Raw genomic sequence first — 23,063 nt, 5'->3', positions numbered from 1 at the left:
CTACAGTTAAGAATCAAAAGCTATGAATGGGCAGCTCTACTGAAGTAGTAAGAGGGCATATGTAATTGATTCCAAACACAGGGGGTTTATACAAATTACATATAAACCCTTGTGTTTGTAAACTAATTACATCTACCACCCCTGAAAAAAATTAATTACATATGACCTCTTACTATTAAAAATTAAAACATATAATTACTATTGCCCCCTCACTTCTAACGGTGTTAAGTGACAGCTAACATTGAATATATAATGTCTTTTTACCTTTCATTAAAATTCAAAAGTCAAAAAGATGATATTGCCCTCATTTATAGAAGCTATCTTGATTGCCAATTATATCCTTAAAATCTTATATTTTATAATAAATTTTGGATTTGAAAGAGTACCAGTCGGCTCAATTTAAAATGTGTCGAAGACCCAAATCAATAAAGTTTGTGAATAAATGACCTCTTTAGATTTTGCTTCTTCGTCTCAAACTCCATCAAAATGTACATCGTGATGAAGGTGAACTGTTTCACATTATAAATTTAAGTTTAAACAGCAAGAACAATGATCTGGGAGAAAATAAATAAATCTTTGTGTGTGTTGTAATTCTTATAATTTACAGAGAAAAACAAAACAACAATGATTTCTGCTTCAGCATGATAATTGTTAATGAGGTTCTTACTATTGCACTAAAAAATTTAAATCACATGGATTTTCATGTAAAGAGATTCATCTTCAATAGAAACATTGCCCTAAAACCTGCAAACACCTCTAGGAAAGGTTTGCAGAAGGTGGAGTGGAGGAGCACAGAGGGTTTGAGAATAGGAATTGGGTTGGTAGAGTTGGTGACTTAATATTGTAAATTTCAAAACTTTTAAACCTTAAGATGCAAGAACAATTTTTATAATTACATATATATATATATATACCCGCACGATTTCGTGCCAAATCCTAGCCATTGCCTGCTGTTACAAATAAAAATCCCCATTCCTACGGGTTGATGTTTTCGGTCCAATTTTTATTACGTGTGTCCGAAGACCAAGCGCGACCCATCTGGATCAATGAACTAAACAGAAATCTGTAGGGCCTCACTAGGGTTTGGTTCCGCTGTTTCGATACATACAAACGCAATCGCACTTGCAAGGCGAAAGGGCTTTTTGAAATCCCAAGATACCCTAATTGCAGAGTGCCGTGTTAAGGGTATCTCATGTAATGTTAGTGAATGAAAATGTCATTTTGAAGCTTAGACACGTATCTCCCATTCTCTCCAGTTTACCAGAACAATCTCTCTTTCGATCGTTCTCTCTCCGAGGTTCCGGATTAGGTTTTCGTCTATCTATATTACACTATTTCAGCTGAAGATTTTCAGGTATGTAGTTTAAACTTACACATCATTTTTTATTTGGAGATGGTAGGATGCTCTTGATCTTTATATGTTTCAAACCCTAAACGAGTCACATCTGCAAACAGTTGGGAGAGAAAGTCATGGAAGAGGGTGACGGAGGAGATCGAAACGAAGCGATCTCCGCCGTAGCTGATGAAGTTTTCCTGGGGGAAGAAGATGATGACTATGAAGATCTTTACAACGATGTTAACGTAGGTGAAGGGTTTCTTCAGACTCTTCGTAGAAATGATGACGTCGGAATAAGAAACTCGGAAGAGGACAAGAAGATCGAGTTGGCCGCTGAGTCCAGGGGGGTTTCAATCCCTGGAGTTGGGGGGACCAGTGGCGGCGGCGGCGGGGTTGCTGTTGGCGTTGGAGAAGCTAAGTTAGAGCAAGATGCGGCCGTTTCCGGAATTGCTTCCAGGGGTTCTGCTAGTGCTAGATTAGAGAGCTTTCAAGATTCTTCAGGGTTTAGAGGTAATGAGTTGACTATGAAAGGGTCAGTCCCTGTATTGGCTGGCGGGGGTGGTATGAGGGTTGAGTTGGGTCCTTCATCGAGTAAAATAGGGGAAACTGAGGGACAGCAACTTAATAATCCTATGCCTTCTATGGGGATGACTCAGCAATCTCAGATCGTGGGCTTTGGGAACGTAGCCAATGATAATTATCCGAGGCACCAGGGAGGTGGAGGGGGAACGGGAGGAAACCCTAATGCCAATGGTGGGGTTGGAAGTGGTGGTGGAGGTGGAGGTGGAGGTGGAGGTGGAGGTGGCGGTGGTGGTGGGACCATTCTTTTTGTGGGTGATCTGCACTGGTGGACAACTGATGCTGAGCTTGAGGCCGAGCTCAGCAAGTACGGAACTGTGAAGGAGGTGAAATTTTTTGATGAAAAGGCGAGTGGTAAATCGAAAGGCTATTGTCAGGTTGAATTCTATGATTCTGGTGCAGCATCAGCATGTAAGGATGGGATGAATGGACATGTCTTTAATGGGAGGCCGTGTGTTGTTGCATTTGCTTCACCTTACAGTGTTAGGAGAATGGGAGAGGCTCAGGTAAACAAGAACCAACAGGTAACCCAAGGGGCTGTTCCTCCAGGGAGGAGAGGAGCTGCGGACAATGCAGGTAGAAGTGGTGGGAATGCTATTGCGACTGGAGGGAATTATCAAGGTGGAGATGGTGGTAGAAATTATGGTAGGGGCAATTGGGGAAGAGGTGGTGCGCAGGGAATGGGAAATAGAGGGCAAGTTGGCCCAATGCGAAACAGAATGGGTGGGATGGGGGGGCGTGGTATAATGGGCAATGGTGGCAATGGATTTGGACAGGGGCTAGCAGCAAACCCACCTTTAATGCATCCCCAAACAATGATGAATCAGGGGTTTGATCCAGCTTATGGAGCACACATGGGGAGGATGGGTGGTTATGGAGGTTTCCCAGCTGCCCCAACTGCTCCTTTTCAAGGGTTATTGTCATCGTTCCCTCCAGTTGGTGGTGTTGGTTTGGCAGGTGTGGCTCCTCATGTTAATCCAGCATTTTTTGGGAGGGGCATGCCAGCAAATGGTATGGGGATGATGCCTCCTGCTGGTGTTGAGGGACATGGGATGGGAATGTGGACAGACCCTAATGCAGCTGGATGGGTTGGTGATGAGCATGGTGGTGGAAGGGCAGGAGAGTCCAGTTACGGGGATGATGCTGCATCAGATCATCAGTATGGAGACGGAAGTCATGAGAGAGGGGGGTGGCCTAATGCAATGAAGGAGAAGGAGAGGGTTTCTGAGCGTGACTGGTCTGGAGCTTCTGACAGAAGGTATCGTGATGATAGGGAACCAGTACCAGATCGAGATATGCCAAGGGAGAAAGACATGGGTCATGATGATTGGTCAGAAAGAAGACAACGGGAGGATCGAGAAACTGGTCGAGATCGTGACCGGGACCGGGAAAGGGAAAGGGACAGGGAACATGATCGTGAACGTGAACGGTCACGAGACCGTGGCCGAGAACGGGACCGCGATAGAGAGCGGGATCGCAGAGATGGCCGAGAGAGATACGTAGATCATCACAGATACAAGGACCGCGAAGTTGAACACGATGATGAGTGGGACAGAGGGAGATCAGTGACCCACAGTAAGTCACGATTGTCACATGAGGAAGATCAACGCTCAAGGTCAAGGGATGCTGAATATGGAAAGAGACGTAGGCTGCCCTCAGAGTAACTGAATACTCTGAATCTAGAGCCAGCTAATGAAATCTGGATTCTGTGGATTCTTCATGCTCATTCACATTTAAATTATTTTGAGGAGGTTTATTGAGAGTGCTGTCTTCATTGCTACCAGTACGGAATTCATTGCCCAAGTTCTTTTGCTGAAGTCAATACCTGCAGGAGTGTGGGTTCGTTCTTATAGTCATTACAAGTAAGTTTCCTACCTGGATGCGGTGCAAATATATTTTTCCTATGATTGGCCTGTTCCGTAATCTTATACAGTAGCCATGACAAAGTTTTTGTTCTCCAAGCCTCCTTAAGAAAACAATCTAAAATGAAAGCTATGTATGTTGTGCATGTGTTTTTATTCATTTATTTATTTTTTAATTATCGATTGTCCATTTGTTAATATTTGAAGCGACTACAGCTTAGCATGCAAACCTTGGTGGCTGCCATCTTTATTTAGAGGTTCCAATGTTTCTTTTGTGCCTACAAAGTCACGTAAATAGTTGCCTTTGTCATCATTTTTTTTGGGTGGGGGGGGGGTTCTTGAGAACTGGGATTGATTTCTAACTTTTGTGTGTGTTGTGTATGTGTTAGATTTGATGTACACAGACAGTTAAAAATATTCAATTTTCAGTTACTAAGCTGATTTTAGGCCCATTGATATGAATAAATTGAATGATAGAACTTTTTCTCTTGAAAGACCATGTTGCTGTTGAATGTAATTCATGCTTATTTTTAATAAGTGTGGATCTATATGATGAGCCTAGTTATACCTATGATGAACTAGAAAATTTTGGTGAGAATCGAAGTTACATTTTCTGTGTAACATTACTCTAGCTGTATATCTTTGTCTGTTTATTTTGGGTGTGAATGGACTTGTCTCGCTTGTTTGAAGGACTAAAGCCACTTCACGAGTTGAAGCTTTTGTAAATATGGGAGATTCTTTGCGTTGTTGATCTCTTTTGCTATATGATGGAATGCTTTGGAAGAAGCGCAACAACTGCATGCCTGAAGTACAGGTGTTATAAGTTGATGTGGCGAAGAATGATTAGCAACCTTGTAATTGTGGTTTCTAGTTTCCAATGTTAAAAGAATTTATGGGATGTCACCTTTCATCTGACTGGAAAATGGAATGTAAACCACTGTATGGAGAATGTTAGGAATTTTTTGTTCATCATTGTATTTTTAGGATATTTGTTCCATCATTGTAAAGCCTGGATGGAGATCTTTTTGTCTTTTATGTGTAGTTCAAGCCTTTGTATAAGGAATTGCTCCTTTCTAGCACTATACATTAATTGTATTGTCATAAAATTGTTGTATGATGGAATGATGTCGAAGAAGATGAACAACTGCATGTCTGAAGTAAAGATCTTATCAGTTGATGCAGTGGAGAGCAATCGCAACCTCGTAATTTTGGTATTCCATCTAATTGTGGAGATCGGGATGTATAATTTTTTGTCCATTATTGTATTGTTAGGATTTTGTTTTTGGTCCATCATTGTAAAGTCTGGATGTAGTTCTTTTGCTGTTCCTTGTTTAATTTGGGCATTTGTATAAGAAGTTTGCCCCTTCCTAGAGCTATACAATTGTATTATTCGGCATTGAAGGAGGAATATGACTTGGATGTTCTATCATCTTCTCGTTGCATAGTTGAAGTTCTTTTGCAGTTCCTTATGTATAATTTCAACTTTTGTACATGGGGGTTGCCCCTTTCTGCATGTACTGTAACCTTATTGTTGATAAATAAAGGAGAAAATTTTGACTAGGTGCTGTTATCTGTTATCCCCCCCTTCCCTTCTATATTCTTGGTGCTCTGAGGTGATCATATATGCTAAGCAGCAAGCTCTAAATTATCTTATTGTGTTTTCAAAATTTTTTTTCCCTTGGTGACTTGGTGGATTTACTGTACTGGGTGCCCCTAAAGTCAGATTCTGCCCATTACTTCTTATCTTGTCTTCCTATTTCTTTTTGCCGATGCTTCTTTGCTTCATTTTAATATTTTTATTGCTTTAGTAACAAATCTTTCAAAACTTCCCCTTAAATTTTAGGCCCTTCTCAATTAATTTATTTTCTATCCCTTGTTGCCGAATTTTATCCGATGAATAGTGAATGTACTACCTAATTTAGATGCTGTGTATGGGCAACAACTAATGAGTTTATGAAAACTGATCCAGTTCAGATGGAGTTAATACTGTAGCCTAGCGTTTCAATGTCTGGCATTCTTAACTTAAGAGCTAAATAAAACAGGTTAGATAGAGTAAATAGAAGAGAAGTTGGAGTGAGATTATTCTTCAGCATCTGGGCATTCAGAAACACGATCAGAAAAATGTATTGAAACTTGAGAGGAATTATGAATGTGGTTAAAAATGCAGAATAAATTGGTGTAAGTATTCATGTATGGGTTCAAACGTACAAACTGAAGCTGAGAAGGTCCGACTTCTTATGTCATTTCTCAGATTATCAGCAAAGGATGACTTCAGATTGGAGAATGCATAGTTGAAGAATTGATTTAGGCCAGTATTTCTTCAGTTTCTGGTTTGCTCAACCAACAGTTAGTGTGATGGGGTCACCACCAAAATGGGCTTGTTTTATTCTAGAAAGTCTAGGATTGATTTCTAATTTTGTATTGGGTCTTTGGTTTATGGGGTCTTAATCCAATAGCGTACTTGTATAGGCTTATTCTATGATTATTATGGCTAAAGAGGGTCTGTTGTTAAGACCTAGTTTATGTTGAAGTTATTTTGGGTTAGTTCAATTGAACAGATTCTATAGTTCAATTTAAGCTGCCAGAAATTGTTACACAAGTGGTTATGTTTCTCTGGGTGAATAAAAATTCATCTCCAAGGGCATGAAAAACAATAACATCCTATAGCACATGGGGGTTACCACCCACCAAAAGGAAATGGGCAAGCACGCCCAGTAGATTTTTTTTTGGGGGGGGGGGCGGGGGGGAGGCAGGTGGGGATGGGGAGACCCTAAGAAGCAACAATGTGCTTGTTCTGTGTTGGGTATATACAAGAGGGAGATGACGAAGAAGTTCTGAAGCTAACAAATCCAAGGAGAATGGATTTTGAAGTGTTCCTAAAAGATTGAGTTTTTTTCTGGATAAATATAAACAATTGTGAGTTGGTAATGCATATCCTAATATTGCTCCATCCAAATATGCAAAAGATTGGAGCCAAAAAAATCACATGGAAGAAACCTGAAATTTTTGATGATAAAGTTTGGCTCTTCCTCAAAAGACACAATTCTTCTTTTTCTGGCCAACATTTGAAGGGTGCCATTGACAAGATAGTAGAGGAGAATGCATAGTTGAAGAATTAGTGTTTAATGCTCTCGGAGATGTTCCAAAAAATGGTGTATGCTTGAGAGACTGAGATGGTGATCAGTGAGGAAGACAAGGCTAAGGTAGTTTGAGAGAGCCTGCCAAACACAAAAGCCTATGTCTTGGAATGTATCCCTTGAATCAAAAGGTTTTGTGCCAAGCAGAGAAGTGAGGACTTCTAGATCTTAGGAAAATTCCCAGCTGCCTTGGAGCTGAAGATTCTGGAAGATGATAGAGTCCAGGAAACAACATCCACTGATCCAAGAAGCCTTGTGGTGGTAGGAAGAATGGCATTCCATGTAATTACTTCATGGTGAGAAGGAAGCAGGGCCTGTGTTCTGAAAGTGAAGGCAGATGCTTTTAAAGCTCACTTTTTTTTTTTTTTGGGGGGGGGGGGGAGGATGCCGAAGGGGTGGTGTTAATGATCTAGCCAAAGCCTGGAGGAGTCACCATTGACAATAGACCTAAGGTCTAAATGTCTAAACTTGAGAATATTTTCTGGGCCGAAAAAGTATCCATATATGGGGTAACAGTTCAGATTGAGTCTCTTTGAAGGAGCCCTCAATAGATCCACTCAACCCAAATACTGTTATGCTTGGTAGTCTTTTCAAATGGGTTTGAGATTCCCTTTCTTGCTGACCTCATTGTTTCCTTTTAATTTTTATACAAATAACTCCATCCTTTTTGGGAAGGCAAACAGTGGACCAGCTGATAGGACAAAGGAATCAAGTGGATTCAGTTTGCTAGAGATAGGCACACGTTAGTGATTCTATTTTATTGATGGTAGACTAGGAAGCAATAAGATGCCAAATTAGTAGATGTTTAAAGATCCATAACCAATTGAATCAGCTCTAAATGGGCAGTGTAAAGTAAGGGCTTCCCTTTCCATAGTTAAAGCTTTTTGTGAAGAAGTTAAAGGGAAGGGGTGCAGCAGTGAGCTGAAAGCATTGCAGGAATGAGGATATAAGGACACACGGATATCCATGACCGGTTAAATCGGCTCCAAATGACCAACATAAACTAGGGGATTTTGTTTCCTTTGTTGAAGCTTTTGTGAAGATGCTCAAGGGTAGAGGCGGTGGTGAACTGAAAGTGTTGCAGGAATGAGGGCTAATACCTAAATATCTCACTAGAAGTTGCCCGAGTGGAAATGCTGGTCTGGCATCTTCAGGCTTCACCAGTCCACTCCTGTTTTGAGGCTGTTCCCTTTACTGTTTCATTTTCCTAGTAAATGTAGGCTACCTTTTTAATTTATGATTGGGTTGAATGTTTCCTTTCAAGTGTTTTGAGTCTGTTTTGAGCCTTCCATATATAAGCTTGTAGAGGTCAACATTATGCGTGAATTAAGTACATAAAAGCAGTTGTTTTTGCTTCTCTTCTTCTCTATTAAAGATTCCTTGTGTATGGTCAAGGAACCCCTCCTATGTGATAAGGTAGGTTAGTGTTCGATCCAATCAACTTCTTGCAGTGAGCAGTTTGGATGGACCTATGTGTTTTCTTGCTCCACTACTACTAATGGTTACTTATTTATCAATCATATCCTTAAATCGACTACGACTGGTTATTGTTTTATTGATCTTGTTCTCAGATCTTATCCATTGGCAGGTATGTTTTCCTTTGAAGTTTTGTGCGGCCAGAAAACATTCTAAAATTTCATTTGCAAAACCTATTTCAAGATTAAACAGACCAGCCATTAGGTCATCTCAATATTTGAATCCCTTCTTCATTTACCCTAGTGATGAGTTCAATTCATGTTTGACTTAAATTCTGGCAATTAGATTTTGAGGTATCTCTATGCTTCATTATGGTTAATTTTTTGACTCTATTGTTCTGAGATTTAAGCCACTGCTAATGCGGTATGCTGATTAATCAATTGGCCATTACAAGTTGGACTTCCTCTGTATATTGTTGTTTTGTCCCTACTTTGGTTACTCTTTGTTTGTTTGCTCTCTCTCTCTCTCTCTGTCTTTCTTTTAATTCAATATATTGATTTTCACAGTGAATTGTGTGATCTGTTTTCTATTCTTATTTGCTGATTTATTATCTAATATCCTTCTAGATCTACCGGGATACTCCCTATAATCTAAAATTGTTCTTTGATTTAAGATATTGTCTTTGGCTACTGTTTTGAGTCCGTCAAATTCAGTATTACGTTCCAGAACTGTGGGGTATTAGTTGTTTTAGGTTCCATTTGGTTACCATTCTTTCTTATCTGTTGTGTAAGTGGTCGAGTTGGGAATGTTCTTAACAGCATAAGTGGGAGATGTTTTCTTTTCTTTCTTAGACTATTTTTAATTCCTTTAGGAGAGTCTTTGTTGGCTGGAGTTAATTCCTAGGACTGAAGTTACAATTTTGGTTTTTGTATTCAAGAGCATGTAAGTAATGATCTTTTAATGTTCTGTGTGGCCTTTGCCTTGGTCTGTAAGATATAGGCTTTAGCTATGATGGGCTTCTAAGGTTTAGTAAGTGGGATTTTGACAAGTTCTTAGGATACTGTTCTTGTATCGTTTTCTTCATTTTATCTTCTCCATTATTCTTCTAGTAAGTACAGTTTGTTTCTGCATTACAGCATTCCAAAATTTTGAACTCTTTCAAGTTATTTGATTCAGAAACGGTTGGCCAATTTAACGTTACCCAATGTTCTCATTTTTCAGATCAAAAGTCAGTTGCGTTGAGTCCCATAAATCTTGAACTCCTTAGTTCTTGAACTTTCACAATTGAGAGTAAAATCCGTATTTTAGTATCCTAAGGCTATTTTGATCTGCCTTATGGTTTTAGGCCTCGAGTCTTGAGTTCAAAGTTTGAACTCCTATTGTTTGACCTGTTTAATCCCTTATTTTTCTACTGTGATTATTGACTAATTTCTGTGGGCATAAATTAGTTCTTCAATGATCTTTTGCTGTTACCTTTATTTTTGCCTTTTGAACTGTTAGTCTATCATCCTGCCCCATATGAATCTTACATTGATATCAGGATTTTTGGGAACCCTATCTTAAGTAGGAACGTTTAAGAGTGAGTCGTTTCAGATAGTGAGATAGGATTGTGGATTTTGATTTGAACTCTACTTCCAATTATTGAGTTTGGTGTGTCTACTTTTTGTTATCACTCTTTAATTATAAATATTGCGATATGTAGATAGGATTTTATGTAAAGCATTTCTATTTACCTGTGTGTGACTAAAGATTGCTGGTTGGTCCCTCTATCATTCTCTTCTCTCCCTTGAATTGGCTCCTTCCTAGACAGGTCCCTTTTTTTCATTCATATGTCTATTTTCTCCTCCTGGATATTCTGTTGGTTTTAATCTTCTTCTTCTCCCTCCCTCTCTCTCTCTCTCTCTCTCTCTCTTTTATTTTTTATTTTTAAATTCGATAATTGCTGTTCTTCCTTTTCTTTGCTGTTGACATTAAACACTCTGTTTGGAGAAGATTGTTATGTGTCACTTTATCAGCTTTGGAATTTGGTTCCCATCCTTGTGCTAGATGCAGTAGCAGTTCTTTCCTGTCTTGGACCGCTTCTGGCTGGGTCTACCGTTAGATGAAAGTAAGAGGGTAAGGGGTTGTGAAAGGTGATCAAGTTTTGTGGGATTTGAAGTCTTTGGTGGGTGCTGGATCTATTGGTAGATGATTTTCTCAATTGCTTGTCTATGTTCACCTAGAGTGCGAATATAAATGGTTAGTAAGATTTCTTTAGATTTGGCTACTGCTTCGAGGGTGCTTCCTTCAGTTCAGTGACTGAATCACTTGCAGGGGATATTATTGTTTGGAAAGCTATATAACTCAACAAATTCAACTTCAGAGCTGTTGGTATTGATGCAGAGAAGGTGGATTAACATTCGGTTCTGTGGTCCACTAGAGGATATTCAGGCATGCATGGATCATTGAATTTGAAGGAATATCTAGGTGAGTCCTAGTTGTGTTCTTTGTTGTGCTCGTGAAGAGGGTAGAGACCATTTAATTTTTAAATGCCCTTTCTCCATTTAACCTGTAAAGAATTTTTGAAAATGCTTAATCCGGATTGAGTTCAGTTGGATACTATTTTGAATGTCGTCGTGCTGGTGAAAGCTTAGTTTCATAAACCTGTGCAGTTAGGGTCCTTAGGGATGCTAGTAAAGCTAGTAATACTTGCACTTTGCATTTACCACATATGGCGAGAGTGGAATAAGAGGATTTTGAGTAGTTTTAATAGAACTACGAGGCAAATTCTTAATATGATTAAATTTGGACTGGTGACAGAACTGTTCAGTTTTTGGATACTATTTTGAATTTCCTCTCGCTGGTGGAAGCTTAGTTAAAATGTTAAATAAACCTGGGCAGTTAGGGATGCTGGTAAAGCTTGTAATACTTGCTTTTTGCATTACCATAAATGGCGAGAGAGGAATAAGAAGATTTTGATTAGTTTTAATAGAGCCACGAGGCAAATTTTTAATAAGATTAAATTTGGAGTGGTGACAGAAGGGTTCAGTTTGAACATCAAAATATATCTAAATGAGAAAGTGAAGATGTTCGTGGATGGCTAGGGAGTAATTGTAAGTTGCACAAGCTGAACCTAGGAGCTTGCTTCTGGAGGTGCACTCCAAGAGGGATGGTCGCCTTGCATTATGATGGTTTTCTATTGGATGAGATTGCTGCATATGGGGGTGTAGTGAGGAATGAGAATGGAGGAGGATTTTCTGCGTTTGCTGAGGACGAGGATGTCTGATTAGTGCTGCACTTGGAGATGGAAGCAATTAGGACTTAGGAGGGGAATTTATCTGTGTAACAAGAGATCTGATTCAGATTTCAATCAGATCAGACTCTTTGATAGTGTTTGAAATGCTCATTCAGAAGATAATGAGACCTTGGTTGGACTTTCCAAGGGGAAGTAATTCATGTTTGGAGAGAGGAGGACAGAGTTGCCGATCTTATGGCTGGGTTGAATATTGGGAGTACTGAGCTAATTGTAGAAGCTATGGAGTTCAGGATTGGACATAGTTGTTAAGGCAACAGGGTGAGGCAAGGCGATAGAGGAAAACGAAAACCAAGGTGGCACCAAGGCGTCGCCTAGGGGAAAAAGCGACACCAGGTCGCCTTGACCCAAAAAAGTGCCAGCCCACCAAGGCGTTGCCTAGGTGACACCTTGACAATTATGGGATTGGAAGGCGTAGTTCAGGAAGATATGATGGGAGTTGCCTACCATAGCAGCTGACTCATGTTTTGAGTTGGTTTGACTTTGTTATGACTTATGCAAGGGGCTTGTCCTTGCTCATTGGTTCTCCTTCCCTCTGGCTAAGTCTGTTTAACTGTATGGTTGAAAGAGGCTATTTTATTTATTTGTCTTCTTTTAGGGGAAGAATTGTTAAAGCAGAGCCATTCTTGTAGATTGTTTCTATATTCGAGGCGCACATGCTACACAATTACCTCTCCTAGTGGTAGTCTTAGCCTTCTATCTTTTACCGTACTTGCCATCTTTTGTTAGTTCAGTTAAATATTCCAAGATTTCCTTTCTTTCCCCCCTACTTCCAACCTATGTTTTGCAAAATCCACATCAACCCAGAAGGTGTATGATGACTATCAAATCGGACTGCTAGGGTCTTTCTCTATTTGACATCCATTTTGTGATGGGTAGTTTGTTTCCTGGATTGTCCCTGATAAAGCAAAAGAATACAACTCCTAGGTTCGCTAACTAGATTTCAGTTCCCCGCCCCAAAATAATCCAAGGTTCACTGTGGTAAACAGGTTTGCTACAACAGCAACTGCTCCATGTTGATGCACAAGATGAGTTTTTGTTTCACTTGAGGAATCCTTCTTGAACTTCGAACTGTTTATCACCACCAATCTGACCTAATGACCCTTCATCGAATTTCTTGCTTTATTTCCAAATCCCTTCCTGTTTAGAGTGCTAGTCCTTCATTCTTATGCTTGTTCATGTCAAGTGATGGTTTATGACATAAAGCAGGAGCACATGCTATGTTCGTGTTGTGTTATTCCTTGGAAAAATATCAATGGCGCCTGGCAAGTTATTCTCCTCCAGGCATTATCTTAGTGAATGACATCACAAGCTGGATTTCTACCAGCAAGAGGTTAAATCTTCTATATTCTATAGTAATCCTTCGTGTTCTCAGTAGTTTGCTGGGATTCTCTTGTTCCTTTGTGCCTCTCAGAGTGAGAGAGAGAGAGAGACAATGGTCTTCTATTAAATGATGGTTATTTTGGTTTAAGAAATTAATTTGATGGAAAAACTATGTCGATGCTCCTTTCTAAACATAGATACTCTCTCTTCAAAAACAGTCCAGCTTATGTGTATGACAAGCTTTTGTGCCACACCCAATGTATCCATCTGTGAGATTGTTGCCTACATGTAATAGACTAGAAGTTTTTGCCTGTGTGTATATGTGCTAATTTGCCAGTTGATTGTTAATGCGTTCCAGTGGAGTCATTCAGTATTGATGTAGGTGCTGCTGCCCCAAGAATTAGCTTCTTTGTTTTGTTTCTTCTTTTTTCTTTTGTGTGTGTGCACGTGTATTAGGGGGTTCTGTTGGGGGAGCACAGAAATCAAATAATTGTTTTGGTAATTGCAAAAGATAACCAAAGTAAATTTCTAGAATTTTTTTCTGGGTGTGCTCAGACATGTTCCCTTCATATTCCACATCAATGCCTGTTGAAGACTAGCAGTTATGCTGCGCTGGCTAAGAACTTAAGAGTTAGGTGTCCCACCAGTTCCATGTATTTGAGTTTGAGGTTTTTCTTGTTTCAGCAGCATCTTGGTGGTTGCAGTGCCAATAGACAGAATCATATCGCATACTGCACATGAAGTGACTTTTGGAATCTCTTTCTTCTGCTCACCCCATCCTCCAACCACAATCACCACCCTCCTCCCCGCCAAACCCCCCCCCCTGCCCCACCAAAAAAAAAAAAAAAAAAAAAAAAAGAATTGGAAAAAATTAAGGAGGCTTATGGTCTTGTACTTCATTGTTGATCCTGATATTACTTTCTGCTGCAGCTGCTAAACTCTCTTGACAATTATCTTCTCTTTGCAGTTTGGAGGGTGTATGAAATCCGGAAAGTGATGGTGTTCTGTCCTTGTCATCAATGGACAGATCTGATCTGTAATGGAGATAGGCAAGAATGAAGAAACCAACCTACTAGGGAGGAGACGGAGATGGAGAAAGAGACATGAGATTCCACTTAACCACCATTATCATAGTAGGCCTTACCTAGTTACCTTCTTTGATGTTTCCTTTTCTTGATGGTTTATATGGAACCAATTAACAGGTGTTTGTTAAAAGACTGTGGCTGTTTGGATGTGAATTGAGATGTAGGATCAAGGATTGTTTTTTATGTGGTTTTTTTTTTTTGTAACTTGTGATCATATGTTTATTATCTTCTCTGTTCCCCTTTTCAGAGAATTATTTTCTTTATGTTGTATCTTATGATAATTCTGATAATTCTTGCTGCTGCTGCATCATTCATTTGCTTACAGTTTTTCTTGTATTGGAGTGGAGTAGTTCGTCTATTTATTTGTATTATTTTCATGCAAAATGAAACAGGTTCCTTCATTAGTGCCATAGAACTGTGATTTGCCATCCATGTCATAATGCATTCCCATGGATATGGGTAGAAACATCAGTGAATCACCATCTATGGATTTTCCATGTCATGATTGTAAACCCCAAAAGGATTTTGCTTTCAGTTACTTACTCTGCAGGGGGTAGGGTTGGTTGGTTTGGAAGGGAAGACAAAAACCTTAGGGTTTGCATTCAAGACCTCCTGGTAGGGTGGGCCTTGCATGTCAACCTCAGTTATCATGTTCACTAGAATATGTTATAATATGAAAAGGTCCTCTGCATGATCCATGCACGGTCATGAAGGATGCTTGTGGATGAGAATAATGGGGTTGAGTTGACCAAAGTTCCTTTATTCTGAGTTGCATGTTTGTGGATGAAAATCTGCTCTGAAAAACAAATCAAATCAAGTTGAACATATTCAGGGATAGACTTCTGCTCTCATTCTCTATGGTATAACTCAGTTTTTAATGGAAGATGGTCATTTCTGTCTTACATTTTTGGTCAACGAATTATAATCAATGAGACCAAGAATTTTAGGTCAAAATGGTCCCAGAAATTCCAGAACGGTTGCTGAAAACCTGGAAGACGACTTCTAAAAAAGGCCAAGGTTAATTGCTTCAAAATTTTCAGGCCCGGAATCAACTACAACCAATTTTGATCCAAATCAGGTCGAATTGGGCAGTTCAATCTACTTTTAAACCCTAACCGAGACTGATTCCATACTTATAAGGAATTCGCATCAACTATCCCATTATGGATCTTTTAATGGATTTTAATGCGAACTGAACTTGAATTTCTTAACTATCAATGTAGCTGTCCAACCATGCAGCCCTAAACCTTCCCCAACAGGTATGATTCATTCTCAACGTTTAAATCTCATTAATCCCCGCTGGGAGACTCACCCACTACAGCTAGGCGTGTGATCCGGGTTGAACACCGGATTAGTCAAGGTAAAGCCTTGGCAACCAGGGTTGACAAAAAAAAAAAAAAAAATCTCATTAATTCCTTTTTGTTTTTTTGGGGAATATTTAAAACCTTCTCTATCATGAGTTGGATTTCGGTCTTATAGGTTTCCACACAATTAGAATTCAGAGTATATTTTTTCTAGATATTCTCTTATCTTCAATAAATTTTGCTGAGACTATGGACTACAACTGTGATTTAATTTACTGACCATGGTGTACACACACCCTGAAATTTGGGCTTGTAAATGGATATGCCTTGAATAAAATTCTGAGTTATGATAAACCCAGTTACAAACTTTCACCCCAGACAAGATGACTTACAGTCAGAAAAAAGAAAAACAGAGATGAGAAAGGAATCGACCATTACTTCTCCATCCATGTACAGTGAGGTTCTGTAACTTTTGTCCACTTCATACTAGCCGAGAATGACAAAGAAAGCAGATATGCTTCTAGTCCCACACCACATGATAATAGGTTTTTGCTTTTTTCCCATTCTTCCACACACATCACTAAAAGTGGAGACAAGAAGATATAGCAAGTCCTAAAGGATTTTCCCATTTCATCTCTGCCTCGTACCTCACTAAATATGGAGATATTAATAAGCAACAGTAGCTAGCTCTTGACATTCATTCCTTTTTCCCCTTCTGATGCTCATATCCTATCCCAAAATCAGGAAGCAGAGACGAGATTCGTAAAATTAATATGATTCCATTGAAACTGGCAAGAATAAGATACATATACACCCCCTTGAATTTGCAAACTATTACATTTATGCTCACTCAAATTTATTCTATTATAGCGAGAAAATGTAATCCGCAGTCAAAAGCAAAAAGTAAGCCATCATCAGACCTCAGGAGGTTTTAATTTTTATGTTACAAAGTCTCTTTTCTTTCACTGTTGCTGTTATGTATTACTAATGACCCAAGTTACAAAATACTGACAAACAGAACCCCTCCCCTTCAACCCCACAAAAATTTAAGATTCTAAATCCCTAGTTAAGTCTCACTAATCACAGTTAACCACTTAATTACTGAAGTTCTGAAAAATTCACATAAGATAATAAGGAGAAAAAAGAAAAAAAAAAAAAAAGGGGGGACCAAGAAGACAACTCGAGGAAATCTGATCCAGTGAAACAATTCAGGAACTACCTTGGCCTCCCAGTGGTGGTTCCAACTCCGGCGCCACTACCACCGACGGAGCCGACGGAAGTGCCCTTTATTGCACCACCACCACCACCACTTGCAGCAGTTCCCATGGTCATTTGGTGATAAGGGCCAGAGCTATACATCTGGCCTTGGTGATGACCCATCATCATCATCGCCGGCTGCATACCACCATACATACCACTTCCATTGAAGCCACTACCTGGGCTCACTAAACCGCCATTGCCACCACCTGCAGATCCTCCGGCACCAGAGCCACCAGACCCATCTTTTTCACCTGGGCGTCCCATGGTGGTTTTCTCTCCTTCCATCTCCCGAAACTTCTGGAGATAAATCTTCAAGGGCTCCACATACTCCTCGAATCCCAAAGTGGTCATTGCCCACAATAGATCATCGCCGTTGATCGTCTTCCGCTTTTCCCTCTGGCACTTATCTGATGCTTCACCAGTGATGAAGCTTATGAACTCCGAAACACACTCTTGAACCGTCTCTTTAGCGTCCTTGGATATCTTCGCGTTTGCAGGGAGAGCTTTCTTCATGATCCTGCTCACATTGGCGATGGGAAGAAACCTGTCTTGTTCTCTCGGCGAGAATTCACTGTTGGCGTTGCTGTTATTATGACCGCCGGATTCGTTGTCGGAATCCGCCATCGTTTCCGACCCCCAAGAGATCAGTAGATTGCTTACTCTGTTTCTTTTGCCTTCCCAGTTGCAGAGATTTTAGTTAAGTTCAACAATTACAAAAAGCGATGAAGAGAAGAATCATAAAACAAGGATACCCATCTCCCAAACTCTCCAAAAAGAAGAATCATCAGCTCAGAAGCCGAATTAGAAGAAGACAAAACCCAGGAATTTCGAACTGTTTTTTTACCGGCTAAAGAGCAGAGTGAAGAATAAAAATGAAAATTTAGTTTGAATTTGGGGAAGAAGAGAGAGACCAACCCTGATGAGGATTTAGTGGGTCGAAGTAGAATTGAGTAGAAGTGGAAGAGATGATGAGGGTTGAACGGAGTCGGAGAGAGGAACGAGACGCCGGAAAAGCTTGAACGGAGACGGAGAGAAAAATTGGATCTTTTTTTCTGCAAAGAGGGAGTTGCGGAGCGAATGCCGGATCCGTTGGATCTGTGGTCTAATATCGCATCGTGTTCGACACGTGGATAGTGGAGGACCGTTTATTTATCGATAAGTATGCGTGACGTGGATGGGCCCTTGTCGTTTGATCACTGGAGAGGTCGAATGATCTGGACCATTGACAGTCCCTTTCGCACGTGGTCGTGGTCGGTAAGTGCGTGAGTGTCAGTGAACCGGATCATCTGGAATCTGGTTCGAGAGGCCTTCAGCGGGTGGACCTGATTCGACCGCTTCCTCTTGAACCAAATTATTCCAATTTTACAAAGCCTTATTATGTAAAAAGATTTGAATACTTGTATTCCTTCCCTTGATTCTTTAAAAAAAATAAAAAATTGCGGCAAATAAAATAAAACATGATTAAAATTTTAAAAATATTATACTAAATTTAATAACTCGAAGAAGTAACAAAGGGTCTTAAGGCTCTTAACAAGGCTCAAAGTCAAGCTTCTCTGATCTCCAAGCTTTAACCATAAGAAAAAGGTGATAATAAAGAACCTTTGTAAAGAGTGTCTGAATAGAGTGAGAGAGTCTGAATGTCTGTGCTTATGCTTGTACCCTAAATGCCAAACATGTGTGCTTCTCAAGGTATGAAATTTCGGGAGAGATCGCCGGTTTGCTACCGGGCGAAGAGGCAAAATCTCACCGAAGTTTGCCTGAAATATCGATGTTTCGAGAGAGTGCTGGACGACAGAGTTCACACCCTTTCCATTTCAGTTTTTCTTTATTTTATCGTTTTTCTTCTGCTGTGTAGTTCGATGGAGTTCACGCCCTCCTGGTTCTCTTCTGTTTCTTTCTCTTCCAACTGGGGCGGTGCTTTTTTAGCACCGCCGTTGCTATTGCTTCTCTTATGTTTCTTCCTCTTCCAACTGTGGTGGTGTTGTTTTAGCATTGCCGCTACTCCTGCTTCTTTTCTGTTTCTTTCTCTCTCTTTCTTCTCCTTCAATGATTTTCGTTTGATTCGCCGAAAAATCGTCGATTTTCCAATAATTTTCGCTAATTCGTTCGGCGACATTTAAACATTTTCGTTTTGAATCAATTTTTTATTTCGTTGGTCAGCGAAACTACCGAAAATCGGCCAAATTTCACCAATTTTCGTCGATATGTTTTACCCTGGTGCTTCTTTTCTTCATATAAAAAGACACATTTACCCCTTGTTCTAAACAGATAAAAGACAAAAACATATGGGTAAAGACAGAGTCTACACTCTCGACTCTACTAATAGTAGGAATGCTTTGATATATAATTTAAAACACAAGAGGTGCAAAAACATAATACAATAAATTTCAACATATGTAAATAAAACAGTGTGCCGACTTTTTGGGGGGTGTACATGTAATTTGTTCTAAAAAAATAAAATATAAATTGTATATGTCATACTCTAGGTAGGGCAAGTTGGGATCCTCTACCAAGTCTATAGGTCGGACCTATATCTTAAATAAGTGGAGTAGCATGAGAGGAACACTATCTTCTACCCTCATGCGTAGGGAATCTGGACTCGGATAGTGCTAGGTTAAGCTTGAAGCCTAATTCCTAACCTAGCTTACCACCAATTCAAAGCCTATAATTGTTAACAACCCCCGGCCCCTCCCCCCACCTTTCAAAAAAAAAAAAGAAAAAAAAGAAAGATCAAAGCTTATAATTGCCAACCCTAACCCACATTAAAAGTTGAAATATTCAGTACAAATTTTATTCGAGTTACAAAGATTAAGCGATTTTATATATATTGAGGATGAGATGCTACATATACCCTTAGGAAGAATCAAATCCTGACCTTTTCACTTAGACATGTTGGTCATTGTGACCAACTCTTTAATGATAATAGATTCAAATTGTGAGAGCCAAACCTACACCCTGCTACTATATAACATGAACTAAACTACGCACCCTACCTACCACCTTAATTTGAAATTACAATTGGACTACACTAGTGTATAGATAGATGGTCAAAAGACACGAAACTTTCTATCTTCACAAGAAAAGCCAAGACCCAGACCCCCAAACCCACTTTTTTTAACATTACATATATATGACAATATATTCTTCTATAAAATAATAATAATAATAATAATAATAATAACATATTCTTATAAGATTCCTTTCAAGTGGACCACTTCTCCAAACTTTAGTCTTTTTTAACATCAGTTGGAAAATTTCTTTATATAGAGTTTTGCTTAATATAATACTTTCTTTTTTTTCACTCCATTTATATACATTTCATTGTTACTTTATTTAGTCCATGTTTAGAATTTAAGGATTCTAAGGCCATTTTATTCTATAGGTTTCAATCATAATCAAGCAATAAGTGGAATTTTCTTTTCCTTCTTTTGTTTTTTGTTTAAAATATATTATCGAATGTTTTTGGGTTTGTACAAAGGAAGTCACAATCCATAAGAATGAGTGGATTCCATGTGTCCGTAAAATTAATGACGTTAAAGAACTATTTTCATACTAGGATGCGATCCAGATTTCCATGAGTCACAAAAGGCGAAGTAAGAACATATGACTTTAAAATTGTATATGGATCTTTCTAATTATAGTGTGTGGTGACGTGGTCATCTCAAGTTTGAATTATTTTATCTTTCTATTTTTCAGACTTTAGGCAGTTCTTTCGTCTAAGGGGGCCAGATGGATAAAAAGTTTCAAAGCTGATGAAATGAGTTAGATCATGCTCTTTAACCTATCTCATATTACACTTATCCATTGTAGTATACACTATATTTGTCCCCAGTAAGTATATAACATACGACACTTTGTGGTAGGTAGCTTTTTCTAAGCAGGTAATCTTATCTTTGTAGCGTTCACTCTACTTCAGATAGCTTTTTTAGAATCCAAACCGATCCAAACCCTCAACATAATGTCAGCTTTGATCCTAAATGTTGCGTATTTGACTAATGCATCAAAAGCTAATGAAGCAAGTTAAGTCAAGCCTTGCCAATCTTATTCTAAACTCACAATCTTATAGCTATATTTACAGTAAAGTGGACCCCATTAGAAGGTAAAATATTTCAAAATTTTTATCATACACCAAACACAAAACCTCTCTTTTTCTTCTCTCTCTTTCCAAACAAACCAAATGTCAAATTTTAAGGCTTGTTTGGTCTTACCCATGATCAGTGGAGATGCATTAGCTTCACATCACACCCAAAAGAAACCTAAAATGATGACGCAGTGATTGTGTTTTTAAAAAAGTTGGGCCCTCTAGGGCTTGCCAGATGAACTGCTGCCAGTGGCCCAGAGCTTAGGATATAATGGGTCTTAAGTCATCTATGCAGTTAACACCTGGTCACTTACTGCGATTGTTTAATCTACCTTTCTCTTAAATTATAATTGCATTCTTGACCCTTGTGTTGGTTTTGGGAAATTTTCACCTCTTCTAGTGTTCCACTAGATGAGTGGAGCATTTTGTCCTTTAGGGTGTAATATATGAGGAGCTTTATCATAGAAGATTAATCATCACCAATTAAGAAATAATGTTACAAGTAAGCTAGAGGCACGGGGCTTAGGTCTGAAAGGATTTTTTTTTTTAAATTTTGTTTGTTTGTTTTAAATTGTTCTGATGTAAAATTGAAAAAAAAATTGTTGGCATTTAGGCAAATGCTGTAAGGCTGTATTTATTTGCTGGAATAAAGGTAGAGTGGTAAAATTCTTGAAAAAAGCAAACTTTCTACATTTCTTTTAAATCCTAAAAGTGTAGTATTGTTTAGTTGCTTAGTGAGAAAGTTAAGAGACAAATTTTCTTAAATTAAAGAAACTTGTCTGACAATCCAATTTTCCTTCCCCAAACTTTTTCAAAATCCCACAAGATATGTGGGACTTTGTGGAAAAGTGTGAAAAAAATAAAATATGAAACTTGCAATTATCATTTTTCTACACTTTCCTTCCCTCTCCTGACTCCACTACATATGGAATCCACATGTTTTTTTCCTACCCTCTTTTTCACCCTACCTTTAGCAAAATTGGATTTCACCCTAGCCTAAAGGAAAATTGGATGGTTAATATGAACATTTCTCAACCAATTATTTGGCATATATGTGCATTGCTGTGCACAACAAATGATGTTTTTCCTTGCCCAAACATTAAATATTTCAATTAATAAAATTTTTGGATTTGCACTTGTTTTTTGGGGGTATAAATATCAATTTCATGATAGTGGATCAGCAAAGATAGTTATGGCTCTTTTAAACCCGTTAGGTCCTACCAAAATCAACCGTTTTCAATGGTAAACAACTGTTACCCAATAATTGCAGGAAAGAAATTATTAAATTCCCTCTTCTTCAACTCTTTGTCTCACAATCCCCTCCAACCACACAAGGGTTACTACGTATTGACTTAGATTGGGTAAGATGGGTAGCTTGTGTGAGAAAATGGGATGAAAATGAAACAAGTTGAGACTTGGAGAACCACCTAAAAATTCAAGCTTTTGTTTTCTACTTGGATGAAGTAGGTGAGGGGTCCAATGTCCTCTTGTCTATTGTAACAGTCAGATTGATTGGTCCAATGGGCTCTTCGGAACCCAAAAAGACCAAGGGAACAAAAAGAAACTTTCAACGTCTTGGGATGAGAAGAGTTCTCCAATAATATAAGAGAAACAAAAATTGTAATTTGTGATGAGCAATTAAAGAGAACTTTAGAAATCAAACTCAACCAATTTTCTTCGACCCAACTTAAATTTTTGCTTTTTTTTTACCCCAAAAAAACTAAAAATTTCCTTTTCACCAATAAAGATTGTCTGAAAATAATATAAATCAAACAACTAAAAGTTGGAGATTTATCCAATTCGACTATCAGAACCACACAAGGGCCTAAAGAAATGCCGCCAATTATGGTTATGAAAAAGGTAAGGTATCAGTTAATTCTAATAGGCATTGTGATCTAGAATTTCCATCATTACAGACTCTTTATGATCAGAAGACAAAGACAAAAATTTCTTGGGGAATCTGGGAAGCATTCAACCTCACATCAGCTTAAAATGGCAAATTTTTGCTGTTGGATTCAGATGAACGCGATAGATAGAAGAAAAAAACGACTCCAAGAAAGTAAAAAACAGATATAATAATATCCAAGTTCTCCAAAATCCTAGACAAAAGACCATTTCTAATCCTCAAAACAACCAGAAATGGGCTACTGAAAAATGCACTGCCATCAAAATCAAGAAAGCAATTGGATATCAACACCCCCTAAACCAGGAAAAGGAAAGAAGAAAATGACAAGGACACCTAGGCCAGAAAGGAAAACGATGCCTTCCAATTTATATCCACAGGAACCACCATATCATCAAAGAACCTTATCCAACAAAAAAGTAGATCAAAAAAGGCATGTGAAGACATGTTTTTGGATGAATAAAGCATGTGAAGAGCCATTACCT

General features: G+C 38.8%; 2 protein-coding genes across 2 annotated transcripts; one reads left to right on the top strand and one right to left on the bottom strand.

The window, feature by feature from the left end:
• Window positions 1–1,030: 1,030 nt before the first annotated feature.
• LOC149003024 (RNA-binding (RRM/RBD/RNP motifs) family protein) lies at window positions 1,031–14,610 on the top strand. Its single transcript, XM_089137830.1, has 4 exons — window positions 1,031–1,354; window positions 1,456–2,101; window positions 2,132–3,777; window positions 13,913–14,610. Exons 2-3 carry the CDS (start codon window positions 1,471–1,473, stop codon window positions 3,577–3,579), a joined length of 2,079 nt encoding a protein of 692 aa, XP_088993956.1. The 5' UTR covers window positions 1,031–1,354; window positions 1,456–1,470; the 3' UTR covers window positions 3,580–3,777; window positions 13,913–14,610.
• Window positions 14,611–15,647: 1,037 nt separating this feature from the next.
• NF-YB3 (nuclear factor Y, subunit B3) lies at window positions 15,648–17,693 on the bottom strand. Its single transcript, XM_089138463.1, has one exon. The coding sequence runs from the start codon at window positions 17,216–17,218 to the stop codon at window positions 16,550–16,552; it is 669 nt and encodes a 222-aa protein (XP_088994589.1). The 5' UTR covers window positions 17,219–17,693; the 3' UTR covers window positions 15,648–16,549.
• Window positions 17,694–23,063: the final 5,370 nt, after the last annotated feature.

The sequence above is a fragment of the Hakea prostrata genome, chromosome 10, assembly GCF_041222555.1.
Source record: "Hakea prostrata isolate BN-2017 chromosome 10, UWA_Hpros_2, whole genome shotgun sequence".
NCBI lineage: Eukaryota > Viridiplantae > Streptophyta > Magnoliopsida > Proteales > Proteaceae > Hakea > Hakea prostrata.
Note: the sequence above shows the minus strand (reverse complement) of the source record. Positions and strands in the feature narration are given on the sequence as shown.